The sequence below is a fragment of the Ovis canadensis genome, chromosome 19, assembly GCF_042477335.2.
Source record: "Ovis canadensis isolate MfBH-ARS-UI-01 breed Bighorn chromosome 19, ARS-UI_OviCan_v2, whole genome shotgun sequence".
Classification (NCBI taxonomy): Eukaryota; Metazoa; Chordata; class Mammalia; order Artiodactyla; family Bovidae; genus Ovis; species Ovis canadensis.
In genome coordinates, this window is record NC_091263.1 from 49850241 (window position 1) to 49864531 (window position 14291).

General features: G+C 42.6%; 1 protein-coding gene across 7 annotated transcripts in view; it reads right to left on the reverse strand.

The window, feature by feature from the left end:
* Window positions 1-14291, reverse strand: part of SLC25A26 (solute carrier family 25 member 26) — a 143901-nt gene that overhangs the window by 29307 nt on the left and 100303 nt on the right. For all 7 annotated transcript variants that reach the window (XR_011250896.1, XR_011250897.1, XR_011250898.1 and 4 more), the window contains one exon: window positions 8567-8611. Coding sequence is in view for 4 of the 7 variants with exons in the window: in XM_069561849.1 (XP_069417950.1) it covers window positions 8567-8611 (45 nt within the window). In the remaining 3 variants the exon portion in view is untranslated. The remainder of the gene's footprint in view (window positions 1-8566; window positions 8612-14291) is intronic.

The window sequence follows — 14291 nt, forward strand, 5'->3', positions numbered from 1 at the left end:
TGTGGCTAGAAGCACAACTACTTAGACCTGACAGCACTGTTAACAATCGTCTACACTGCACTTACATATTCAGACACCAGAACAAATCTGACATTCTTACAGGAAATTTTATCATATCCTTTCACAATCCATGTACTGTTTGACTAAGGTTCAGTAAGAGTACATCTGTACATTATGGCTCTGATTGCACTTCTAAAAGAAACTAATTATAAATAAAACAGTTCATGTATACAGCTATCTAACTTTGCACTGACCCTGAAAAAGAATGCTAACCTCCAAACAATTAGTAAATAGCTGTGAACACCTGCTGTGTAACAGACATAACTATAAAGAATATAAACATAAATGATCAGAAGACAAAGTTTCTTCCTCCAAAATGCAGTGAAAACACAAGCTCGTGGAAACATGTGGTCTGGCTCCACTCATCCCCATAAACCATCTGTCCCCCGCCCCACCCCATGTCAGTCTCTGAGAGCCGAATCTTTCCTGAATGAACACTGTTAAACCCTTGCCCAAGTACAGCATAACCAGGAATGCTGTGGGTGGTGGTGGTACTGGTTTAGGAAATATGGTAGCCATATTTATATCATCAAGTCAAACAACTCACACAATTTGTAGAAACACCTGAAATAAGCTGATTTAACAATACCACCTCAACTTCTGAACCTATGAAACAGCAACATTATTAAAGACATCATGCACTATGTGCAAAATTATGTGTAAAATGATTAAGAACATCAACTCGGAGTATTACTCGGCCATAAAAAGGAACAAAACTGTGCCATTTGCAGAGATGTAGATGGACCTGGAGGCTGTCATACACAGTGAAGTCAGAAATAGAAAGAGAAATCATATATTAACGCATAAGGGTAGGATCCAGAAAACGGCACAGGTGTTTCTGCAAAGCAGAAAGAGAGACACAGCTGTAGAGAACACACGTCTGAACACCACGTGGTGAAAGGTGGGGTGGGACGAACTGTGAGCCTGGGAATGGCGTATGTACACCACCACGGATCAAACAGGCAACCGATGAGAGAGCCTGCTGCGCAGCACAGGGCAACTTCACTCCGTGTTCTGTGGGGACCCAAATGGGAAGCACATTCAAACACCAGGGGACATGCGCAAACATACAGCTGGTTCACCTTGCTGTGCAGCAGAAACTAACACAACTCTGCAAAGCAACTACATTCCAATTAAAAGAGTTTATTAAAGGACACCAATTCTGGAATCAGATGGTCTGGGTTCAAATCCCGGATGCACCCCTTAACACTTGAGTATTACTGAGGCCTTGGTCAAGGCACTCCAACTCTCCTTCAGTTTCCACATCTGTGAAATGAAGACGGTAACAGCACCCAAAGGCCTTTCTTGGTAGCTCAGTCGGTAAAGAATCTGCCTGCAATGCAGGAGACCCTGGTTCGATTCCTGGGTTGGGCAGATCTCCTGGAGAAGGGACAGGGCTACCCACTCCAGTATTCTTGGGTTTCCCTGGTGGTTCACGCCTGCAATGTGGGAAACCTGGGTTTGATCCCTGGGTTGGGAAGATCCCCTGGAGGAGGGTATGGCAACCCACTCCAGTATCCTTGCCTGGAGAATCCCATGGACAGAGGAGCCTGGCAGGGGCTACATTTAGTCGCAAAGAATCGTACACAACTGAGTGACTAGGCACAAGGGACTAAGCACACAAGAACGGCCCCCACTTCACGGGACCGCCATGAAGATTCACAAGAGATGATCCACGGAGCCAGATACGCGCAGTCAGATATGCAGATGCCACTACTCTAGTGGCAGAAAGTGAGGAGCAACTAAAGAGCCTCTTGATGAGGGTGAAAGAAGACAGTGAAAAATCTGGCTTAAAACTCAGCATTCAAAAAACAAAGATCACGGCATCTGCTCCCGCCAATTCACGGCAAACAGATGGGGAAACAATGGAAACTGGGACTTTATTTTCTTGGGCTCCAAAATCACTCTGGACAGTGACTGCAGCCATGAAATTAAAAGACACTTGCTCCTTGGAAGAAAAGCTATGACCAACCTAGACAGCATATTAAAAAGCAGAGACATCACTTGGCCGACAAAGGTATATATAGTCAAAGCTACAGTTTTTCCAGTAGTCATGTATGCATGTGGGAGTTGGACCATAAAGAAAGCTGAGCACCAAAGAACTGATGCTTTCAAATCCCACAAGCCATGCGGCAGAACCAAAAAAAAAAAAGTTATATACTATACAATCCCATTTTTATAAAACTCTAGAAAAAGAAAACTAATCTGCAGTGACACAGAGAAGATCAGTGTTTGCTGCCCATGGGGCAGGGGAAAAATAAAACTGGGAAGAGGTTTCAGAGAAACATGAGTAAATTCTGATAGGGCAATGGATATGCTCATTTTTTTCCTTATAAAGTTTCATAGATAGAAAAATATGTCAAAATTCATCATGGTGCTAGAAAAGACTCTTGAGAGTCCCCTGGACAGCAAGGAGGTCAAACTAGTCAATCCTAAAGGAGATCAACCATGACTATTCACTGGAAAGACTGATGCTGAAGCTCCAGTACTTTGGCCACCTGATGCGGAGAACTGACTCAGTAGAAAAGACCCTGATGCTGGGAAAGATTGAAGGCAGGAGGAGAAGGGGCTGACAGAGGATGAGATGGTTGGATGGAATAACCGATTCAATGGACTTGAGTTTGAGCAAGCTCTGGGAGATGGTGAAGGACAGGAAAGCCTGGCATGCTGCAGTCCATGGGGTCGCAGAGTCAGACACCACTGCGCAACTGAACAACAATCCATGGAGAGTGGCTACCACAGTGCTGGGCACACTGTAACTACAAGAAATGCTAATTACCGTGACTATTAATGACTACTAGTAATTGTAGTAATAAGACACAATGTTAACATGGTGAAAGGATGCTGGGTGGAAAACCAAGGACCTGATTTGGGAGATGAAATACAATCTCTGAGACCCGGTTTCTCTGTGTTAGTGGGGATGACGACAAGCCCTGTTTCCCTGAGCTGTATGTCATGTGAATGAGAGGCTAAGGGATATGCAGTATACCGCTTAGCACAATACCCACCCCGGCACGCAACATCTATTCTACACACAATGTGTTTCTTACAAGAATTCAAGCGACAATACGTGCGTAACTATTAAACTTAGAAACTCATCATTTAACACAGCTTATAAACAAATTTTAAAATGCCAAGAAGGGAATAAACAGGTGCCGTGTTTACTGAGCAGGCAAGATGGGAAAGTCCTATTTTAAAGACGGGTGGACAGGGACTTTAAAGATGGGTGGACAGGGAAGGAAAGCCTCTCTGAGGTGACATGATCTGAGACCTAGGAAATGAGAAGGATTTGGACACCAAGAAAGCCCAGCGAAGAGCCAGAGTGAGGAGGGAAGGGATTTCCGTCAGCCCTCCAGATCACCACGGCCCCAGGCCCTAGGCACACAGTAGGCACCCAGGAACAAACTGGAGAATGAATAACGAACACTTCTGGCAGAGAGCACAACACACGTAAAGGCCCTCTGGTGAGGCGCGGCCTGGCAAGCCCAGACAGAGCAGAGGGAGGCCAGAGGGGCTGCGGGCGGGGCGCGCAGCAGGCGGGTGCTGGGGGAAGGTCAGCGAGGCAGGGGGCCCAGAGGACGTGGGACCCCGCCAGCCACAGCTGAGACTCTGCATTTTACTCTTCTTTCAAAGAGCTGTCACTGGAGGCTTTTAGCAGCGAGTGCTAAGATCCTTCTGTAAAGGATCATCCTGGCTGTTGTGAAGACAGGATATTTTAGAAAAGCACGAATACCATCAGGGAGACCCTCGGAGAGGCCGACGCAGCAGTTCAGACAGCAGGTGAGTTAGAGGCTTAGGTCCCAACAGCGGCGTTGGTGATGGGCTGGGATGACGACGGAAAGAGAGAACCATGGAGTCATTCTCAAGTTTCTGCTTTGGTAAGGAACAGACGTTTGTGCTATTTTACTGAGCAGGGGACATCTAGGAAGGAACAGGCTGGGGAAAAGGGGAATACAAACCAAGTGTTGTGCTCTGAACCGCTTCCCCTGAGACACCTTGACAGGGATGTCCCCGAGGACACCGGTCATGTGAGGCTGTAACTCAGAGCAGGGGGTCCATGACAGAGCTGTCAACGTGCAAGTTATCCACACCGATATGGCATCCAAAGCCAAGAAACAAGGTAGAACGGCATGCTTTGGCCATTTGCTGGGTAATAGAACCATGTCACCTAGCTCACTTCTCCTCCTGTTGGGCTGCAGGAGAGTTCCAAAGTCAACATAAACCTTCAAGGAAAATTATTTGTGCGGGGATTCTAGATACGATGATTGAGCCCCTTTACTTCCCCTTCTCTTTATGGTTTTTTTGTAAGTCTTTATTAAATTTCTTACAGCACTGCTTGTTTTATGTTCTGTTTTTTTGGCCACAAGGCATGTGGGATCTTAGCTCGCCGACCAGGGATCAAACCTGCATCCCTTGCGTTGGAAGCGGAAGTCTTAACCACTGAACCACCAGGGAAATCCATCTTTATGTTGTTTAGTCTTTCATCTAAATCTTTGAGGTAAGTATGTGAACTATAAAAAAATCAAGAAAATCTAAGAAACGAGGTAGTGCAGTGATATGATTCGGGGAGTCAGAAGGGCTGCCCCCCACACTGCCTTTGGTGGGTGTCAGTCACAGACACCTGACCACGGGGTTATCTGTGAGTGTGCACTTCTCTGACAGACTACAAGCTCCTCAAGGGCATCAGGCACACCTGAGTCATCTTGAACCACTGTGAAAGGGCACAGTGTCGAGCTCACAGGAGGCAGGCGATACATGGACACTAACGGCATCAGTCACTTTATCCGTGGAAGGGGCTGGGGCCTTATGAGAAGGCGTCACGGCTCACCTCTAAGACATTTTATACACAACACAGCACATGATTAAACACCAGTCAGCAATATAGACAGATGTTAGATATACGGATAAGTCTTCAGGGTCTGGCTTGGAAGACTTCAGGCCGGAGAAAAAAAATTGAGCTGGCTTTAAAAGATGCATTTGCATTTGATCTGTGAAAAGGCATTTGAGAGAGAAGCCAAAAAAGGGGCGTAAGGAGCCTATTCTGGTTAGAAGGAAAAGAAGGAAGGGAGGAAGAGCAAAAAAAAAAAAAAAAAAACTACTGGGGAAGGGAGCTGTAGAAACCAATTAAGGACACAAGGTGGATATCCTTGAGTGCCAACAACTTCATGTTTTAGAATTTTAGAAAGTTACACATTCCTGGGAACTTCAAAGAGATGTTTAAGGAAGATCACACAAATTCAGTGTGTAGAATAGATCAGAGTGTTAACTTAGTTCAGGCACAAATTAGTAAGAATCTGATAAAAACAAAGGATACCACAGGTTCCAAAAAATCTTAGTGAACACAACTTGGTGAGTGATATAGAACCCGAGAATCAGATTTAATCTGGGATTTGAGACTAAGGGGTCAGGAGAATAGCAGTATGATTAACAGAAATCAAGGAGATAGGGAGAAGTGATTTTAGAAGGTGATTCCATCAATTTTAGGCAGAGTAAGTTTAAGGTGATGGTGGCTAGACCCTATCTCGGATTCCCACTACTTTACAGCATAATGTGCACACAATGTGCCAAAGTCCTTGCTGAGAAAAATCTTCCTGAGCAGTATTTCTCCCTAAACATAACAGAAAGAAACTCCTGCATATAATACAGTGTCTCCATGGCTGCAGAAGCAAGTTTTACTTGATAAAAATCATAAATACAAAAATAGGAGAATGCCAAAAATTACCTACTTTACAAACCACTATGATTTCACATTATATCTATGTAAAAAAAAAAAAAAAACATTATATGAGAAGATGCTGAACATTATTTAGCCCTGAGAAAAATGCAAATCAAAACTGCAAAGAGGGAACCGCCCTGGTGGCACAGTGGATAAGAATCGTCCACCAACACAGGGGACACGGGTTCAATCCCTGACCTGAGACGATTACACAGCCAACGGGCAGCTGAGCCCGTGTGCCGCAGCCACTCAAGCTGGTGCACCGAGAGCCTGTGCTTCCACAGAGAAGTCATCACGGTGAGAAGCCCCTGCATCGCAGTGAAGGGGCGCCCCGCACACCGAAGCTCCAGCCCAACCGAAATAAAACCTGCAACGAGGAATTCCCCACCAGTCCAGAGGGTAGGGCTCTGCACTTCCACTACGGGGGCATGGAGCCCATCCCTAGTCAGGAAACTAAGACCCCGCATGCAGAGCGGTGTGGCAACAATCAAAAACAAACACAAACAAAAACCTGCCATAAAGACACCAGTACACAACTATCAGAAAGGCCAAACTTTAATAATAAGCAATGGCATGGGTGGAGAGCAACAGGAACTCTCATACATTATTAGAAAAATGCAACAGCTACTTTGGAAAACACTATGACAGTTTCTTAATAACTTAACCTTACATTCTCCGTAAGATCCAGCAATCACACTTCTCAGCACTTAACCAAGAGAAAGAAAACCATGTGTCCATACAAAAATATCCTTATGCAAATATATACAGCAGCTTCATCCATAATCATCAAAACCTGAAAACAACTCAAAGGCGTATCGACTAGTAACCGGCTAAGCAAATTATAGTATATGCACACAAGGAATACTCAGTGTCGAAAAGGAGCAAACTACAAGTACGGGATGAAACAGAAATGAATCTCAAAGCATCACATTAAATGAAAGAAGCTAGGCACAAAATACTACACCACGTGTGATTCTATTTTTATGAGATTCTGGAAAAGAGAAACCTACAAATATTCTATATCATGTTTAGGTACTCACTTGCCAAAACCTATAAAAACATACACTTACAGAGGTTTCCTATATGAAGATTATACCTTAATACATCTGACTTGAAAAAAAAAAAAAAAAACCTTAGCATCTGAACACTGGCTCAAAGAAAAGTATTAAAGCCCAACATTGGAATCTATGATTACTCTGAAAAATTCTAGACATTTCTTAACTAGTTACCATACTACAAATGTCCTGAGTACTGAAAAGAAATAAGCCCCATGCGTTTTCCCTCTTTGGGCCTCAAACATTCCTAGGCAGAGACCGGGCCTGGGGATGTCAGCGAGTGTGCAGAAGCCACGTGAATGCTGGTTACTGAGACACTAATAAAGTGAGTCTTGTTTTCGGGACAGCTGTTGCTCCGTTGTTCTTTTGTCACACACAAAAAAAGCGAGCTGTTATGCTTATGGAATGTGACCTTCTCATTGGATGGCTGTTACATCACGCCTGGAAACACTGCCAGAGAAATTCATTTTCCCCGTGTGCCACACAGAAAGAGTAAAAGCAAAAACAAACAACCATGAAAGACCCCAAAACCCACGTTAAACCAACTGCATCACTCCTTAAAAATCAGACCACTTATAAGAAGTGTTTCTCAATACTAAATACTGAAGAGCTTATTTTTTATGAGTAATGTTTTGTCTCATTTTATTATCCTTAGTGTATGACCTTAACAGACTATTTTTCAGAGTCCAAATAACTGCTACGCTTCCAAAGACATTTTCTTTGAGCGTGCCATGATTCTTAATGCTATACAGTAATGAGAGTTATTCCTTTATTTTTGGATTATCAAATGCCTACCCAGGTACTTTGCCATTTTACAGCTTCGTCATTTCTAAACCATTTTCATTTGCACAAGGGCTTTCAAATGTTTTTGATCATTATCCACAGTGAAAAATACATTTCACATTGCAACCCAGGGCACAGACGTGTGCACATATGTGCACACAACCCTGAAGTTTGACAAAATAAGACTTATTAACCTTACCTCACAAGATGCTATTATTTTCTATTTTACTGTTATCTTTAAAATGCTGGCAAACAAGCACACAAGTCACAGCATGGCCCACAATTTTCAAAAGCACTGCACTAGAAGATGAAAAACAAATACAACATCTCCTCATGTTTTGAATAACGGCTTTCACACATTCATTTAGCTGGTTTTTTCAGACCTCGCGTGACATTCCTCACGGCTGACTCCCTGCACTCTGCTCCTCCCCAGTGAGGGTTCCTAAGCCTGGTGAGCACGGAAGACGGAAGACAGAAGGGACCTGCAGGAGCCAGGGCCCCCGCTGCGTCCCCTCCCGCCCACCGCTAGATTGGGGGGGGGGGCGGGGGGGGGGTCGTGGCCTCCGAGGCCTATAAATATTCAGAGCCTGGCTTTCCTTCCTTTTCCATTTACCCTTACTGATATTCCTTAACCTCTACACACACACAGCGAACTAAAATAAAACTAACTGGGTAGAAAAGGAGCTACAACCCACAGGAAAGTCAAGTTTTCCTGAACATCTCAGGATTTCAGTTATGCCTACCATATGCTTCTTTCCCATACACCAGAGATATCTGAACAAGTTCAAAACAAGTTTACTGGCATGTAAATCCCACTCACCAAGTGTTTCCAACTCAATAATTTTGAGTTTTTAAATCAATAATCAACATAATATTCCAGTATTCCACGCTGAAACTAGTGGGTATTTATTATAATTAGACAGCGATTTTATATGAGGATCAGGAAACTTACTTTTAAGGACTCCCACAAGGGAAACTGGACCAATGAGAAAGGAATCTGAAGAGAAAAAAAAGAAAACCAAATAAATTAGGCCAGAAAGATCAGTTTGCTTAGCATGACTATATGAACTTTTAATTATTATTCAGAAACATTATTTCATTTTAAATTTATATACATAAAAAATTACCATTAAACAAATTTTTAAGTACAGAATTAACCAGTAACTGCTTATAGAATCTACTGACTTTTTAAGCACAAGGGATATAAAATGATGCCTCTTAAAACTGAAATAGAAGTGCAATATGAAAGTCTGGCAACTGAAAAATAAACAAGAAAATAAATATTTTCCATCACAGGTAATAAAGCTTTAAAGACATGACATTTTTCTGCTTTAGAGTTCTAGCTGTCCACTCCTCAGCAGGCCAGGTGTCAGGATTGGAGAGAAACTGGGAGGGGGAAAGAGAATGGGGCTGAGGCAGGACAGGAGGAGGAGTGGAGGAAAGGAGGGGAGAGCAGGAAAGAAAGGGGAGAGGGGAAAAGAGGAGGGAGAGAGAAGGGATGGAGGGGGCGGAAGGAAGGAAAGCAGAGTGGATGGAGGGCCATTGCAGCAGAGAGGGAAGAGGAGGCAGGCAGAGCCACTTGCAGGGGGAAGCTGAGAAGAGGGATCTGGGGCCAGAGCCCAGGCGTGGGAAGGAAGCAACGCTTCTCCATGCTGGATGAGTGAGGGCTCTGAGCAGACAGGAGCAGAGGCGGCCTGAGAGCCTGATTTAGTCTCAAGCTTCATCAGGGGCAAGAGCCATCTCTAGCAATGAAGACAATCATGGCACTTAAAGAGTTACAATCAGATGTGTATTGATAAGCTAGAATGTTTCCAAGCACGTTTCACATGCCAGGAACTGTGTCCATCAGCACTTCATAGTTCTGATTTCACTGAATCCTCACAACAACCCTGTGAGACAGGTATCATTACCATCCCCATTTTACACATGAGGGATGGAGCTTCAGAGATGCTGTTTAACTTGCCTAAAGACAAAGTGTTAAGAAGTAAGAAGCCCAGACCATCTGACTACTAGTCTACCTAAAAGACACCCAAACTGGATTTATCTGCATATAAACTCACCTCCAGTATAATCCATGTGCTTTTAATTAAATCTTCTAAAATTCTAAAAAAAAAGGACCCCACCTTCATAATTCCTAAAATAAAAATACCTGAACTCCAGGGGACCCTCCCCAGTAGCCTAGGTAATCTGCACACACTGTGCACTGGTCCTGAGAAAGAGATGATTCTGCTCAAGCAGACTACGGCCCCAGTACTGCTGCTCTGTACCCAGGTCAGCTGCCAGTGAAGACTGCACGTGGACTCTGACCAGCAGCGACAGGCACAGGGGTGGGTGTGCGGGTGTGTGCGTGTGCCTGTGCGTGTGTCCGTGTGGGTGTGTGTGTCCCTGCGGGTGTGTGTGTAGACCACAGTGTTGAAGGGATTATTGAGTATTTATCTTCCCATGAATTAAGAGTGCTAACTTATTTCTAAAGTATTTATATTTAATCAGAAATTAAGAGTCTAGCATCAGCTTCTTCCTCTGCTTGAAGAAATAATGGCCCTGGGCTTGACAGTGTCCACAGAAAGTCAGTCGGCCGTCCATTCAGGTAGGAAATGGCAGTGAGGAAAACAATAAAGATAAAAAAGCCTGTGTCACTGAACTAAGTTGAGAAACTGAGAGTCTCAGAGAAGTCTGTCATCTCCATAATTAAGCAGCACCCCATCCTGTACATCAGAGTACCATAATAGGAGATAAATTCAGTTGAGTTTTTGTTACCAAAGCATGAAAGCATCTGACACTGTCCATTCTGACTCTAGAGTGCTATATTTTCAATTAAATTATCAAAACCCAAAGAAACTGACGGTACTTTTCTTTTTATTTTTTTGGCTGTACTGCACACTTGCAGGATCTCAGTTCCCCAACCAGGGATCAAACCTGGGCCCCCTGCAGTGGAAGTGTTGAGTGCAAACCACTGGACCACCACTTTAAAAAATTTATAGTATGTAACAAAATGCCACAGAGGACTAAGAGTTAGTGGGATTACTGTTTTGGTTCAGTTGCTAAGTCTTGTCTGATTCTGTGACCCCCACGAACTGTAGCACAGCAGGGTTCTCTGTCCATCACTATCTCAGAGCTTGCGCACACTCATGTCCATTGAGTCCGTGATGCCACCCAACCATCTCATTCTCTGTCGCCCCCTTCTCATGAATGGCAAACCACTTCAGTATTCTTGCCTGGAGAACTCCACGAAGAGTATGAAAAGCGGGATTATAGATGATTTTAATTTTCTTCTTTGTGCTGTCTCCTCCCAAATGTAAATACATTCTACTTTAACAAGAACATACATACGTCACAGTTATAAGATGAAAAACACCTTATAACTTATTGCAATGGCCCATGCTAGCTTTCCTCACTTCTTGATTAAAATTAACCCATAAAACTACACTGCATGTTATTGGCACTTTTTTGGTACTTAAGAAAAATACCAGATTTTGAATACTACAGATGGACATTTTGCCCATTTTTCTCTACTAAGAGTTATTCATTAATTTGTTACTTCAATTTAAAGAAGTAATTCTGAAATCACATATTTGAAATGGCCAAAACTATTCCACAAAGTGTTTACTTCAAAAAGTCAGCCGACAGTAAATCCCAACTTTACTCTAAAACAAGATTAACTGACAGTCTCAGGTAATTAAATGCGCTGTAAATGCTTGAATAATTAAATGTATTTTTGACTTCTGGTAACGAAATACCCTTCATAAGATAAACTCCTGATGTGTGAAAATGTTTCAAACGTTCTTCAAGTCAAATTCATATTGAATGTGTCTTGTCATTTACAATACGAGGAAATAATGAAATGTGCTGCACACACGTTACAGCAGCACTGCGGGCGATCGGCTCCACAGCTCAGACAGACACTCCCAACTGCTCCAGAACATGGACCGGGCAGAACACGGGCTCCCTCCCCAGGTCTGGTTTGCAGTTTCAAAACAACGATGTTTCTTCAAAACGTGGAATTTTAAACCCTAAACAGATGTAAGCTGTTATTCTAAACTGTTTTATAGATGAAGAAAATGAATAGCTGCACTCAGAGGTCTTGTATTCCAAAACACCACATACCCATTTTATTGCACCGAAAGTTACAAAAACGGCTCACTGTTGTGACCTTTTTAATGCCTCCATTTAAGATGTTTTGTTTGAATAAGGCTGTTAAGACCCAGGGCACTAATAAGTGAGCAGCAGTAAACCCAACTACCATCAAAGAGGCAGATGTAGGGTGGGGGGGAATCTGCTAGAATTCACCATGGATTCCACTGGTAATAAACACAGCAATAATTCTACACAAGAGTGCATGTAAGGATTCCATGTGAAGCAGAGAAAGTGAAAGCTGAATGGTAAACAGGGGAAGGAAGTGTTGGGCATTACTAATGAAATAAAGAAGGTACAAAAATTACATTATGGGCACACTTTACCTATTACCAAGTGTTTCTACTAGAATTATCCTTGAAGCCAATCAGTGCTGACAAATGCCTATAACCCTATAGTCCTGATCAAATAATGTGATTTACAATATAACTGAAGGAATATGAGGATATGATTTCTAAAGACTCATTTGCTCTAGAATTCTGTATCTCAATAATCTTCTAAATTATTAATAGAATATCAACATGTTAAGAAAAAAAAAAGACTTGATTGTAAGCTGCAAAGAACACAATGGATTGTACAAGTGACCCAAAGGGGAGTCTCCTTTCTGTTGCAAGACAGTGTCCAAATTTCTGTGCTTGATTTCAGGTTTTCCATTCTAGTGTTGCAAAGATAACAAGGCCAGTTCTCCCATTAAATATTCTGGCTTTTTCCACTCAAGCCCAGTGGTAACCAAGGACAAACGAATCTGAAGACCAGAAACTATTTTTCCCCAAAGTGACTACTATTCTTTTATACAAAAAGAGAGAGACTCATTCAAATCTGGTCTGCCAGCATTTGACATACCAGCAAAGAATTCTAATAATACATATTGATTTTTTTTAATTTAGCAACTATAATTCACCTACACAGAACTATATATAGAGAACAGAATGTATACCTAATAAAGTAAATTAACCTAAAAGTAGAAAAAATTGACTCATCCTTAAGGTCTATAAACCATACTAAAATTCTGGAAATATCTTTCCAAATACAGCACTAAGTGGACACAAGAGCAACAAAATCTAAATTAGGGAAGGAGATGACAGTGAGCAGTTTGATTCTCAAGTAAAAGTTAACCTCAGAGGCAAGAGCACTGAGAGTACTGAAACTCGTACAAATATACACTAAGCGCAACAGTGCAGCAGTGGCAGCGACACAGACAGTGGAGCAGGAGGAGAGTCCCGATAAACCCCTGCTTGTGTGTTCAGATGGTCTCGAACAACAGTGCCAGCACCGTTCAATGGGGAAGGACAGCTGCTTCAAAGACTTCCCTGGTGGCTCAGTGGTAAAGAGTCTGCCTGCAATGAAGGAGATACAAGAGACACGGGTTTGATCCCTAGGCCAGGAAGGTCTCCTAGAGGAGAAAGTGGCAAGTCACTCAACTATTCTTGCCTGGGAAACCCCATGGACAGAGGAGCCTGGTGGGCTACAGTCATGGCATCGCAAAGGTGTTGCAAACAGTTGGACACAACTGAGTGCACACGCACGCGTGCGCACACACACACACACACACGTTAAGAAAATGGATATACACATACAAAGGAATAGAGTTTGAGCCTTCCATTACACCACATACAAAAAGTAACTCAAAATGAATCAAAGGAAAAAAAAAGAATAAAAGATCTAAAGGTAGGACCTAAAACCACAGAACTCCTAGAAGAGGGAAAACCTTAATGATATTAGCTTTGGCAATCCTTTCTTGAATATTACACCAATCCACAGGTAATGAAAGTAAAACTAGACAAACCAGACAAAACTAGACAAACGATTACATTAAAATTTCAAATTTCGCATCAAAGGACAAAATCAACAGCTTGAAAAGGCAACCTATGAAATGGGAGGAAATATTTTCAAATCATCAATCTAATAACGGGTTAATATTCAGAATACATAAACAACTTCTACAACTCAACAGGAACCAAAACATCCTATTTTTCAAATGGGCAAAGGATCTGACTAGACATTTCTACAAAAAGATATACAATCAGCCAACAAGCATATGAAAAGATATTCAACATTACTAGTCATTAGGGAAAAGAAAAAAGCAAAATGACACCGCTCATTATGAAACTACTATGAAAGAAAGAGGGAACAGGAGCGAGGGAAAGAGGGAAGGAAGCAAACACGTGTGGACCAGGATGCGGGGAAACCAGAATCCACAGGCTGCAGGAACGTAAAACGGTGCCGCCACTCGGACAACAGTATGGAGGGTCCCGAAAAGACTAACAACAACGTCACCAAGTGACTCAGCAAGCCTACTTCTGGGGATCTACACTAAAGAGGTGATAGCAAAGTCTCAGAAAGAGCAGGGTACATTTATACTCACAGTAGCATTATTCAAAACAGCAAAAAGCTGGAAGCAACCCTAGTGCCCACTTACGGACAAAAGGATACCCAATATGGCATATACATAACAACAAAATACTGCTCAGCCTTAGAAAGAAGGTAATTCTGACATGCTACAGAACAGATGGAACTGGAAGACATTACAGTAAGTAACAGAAGCC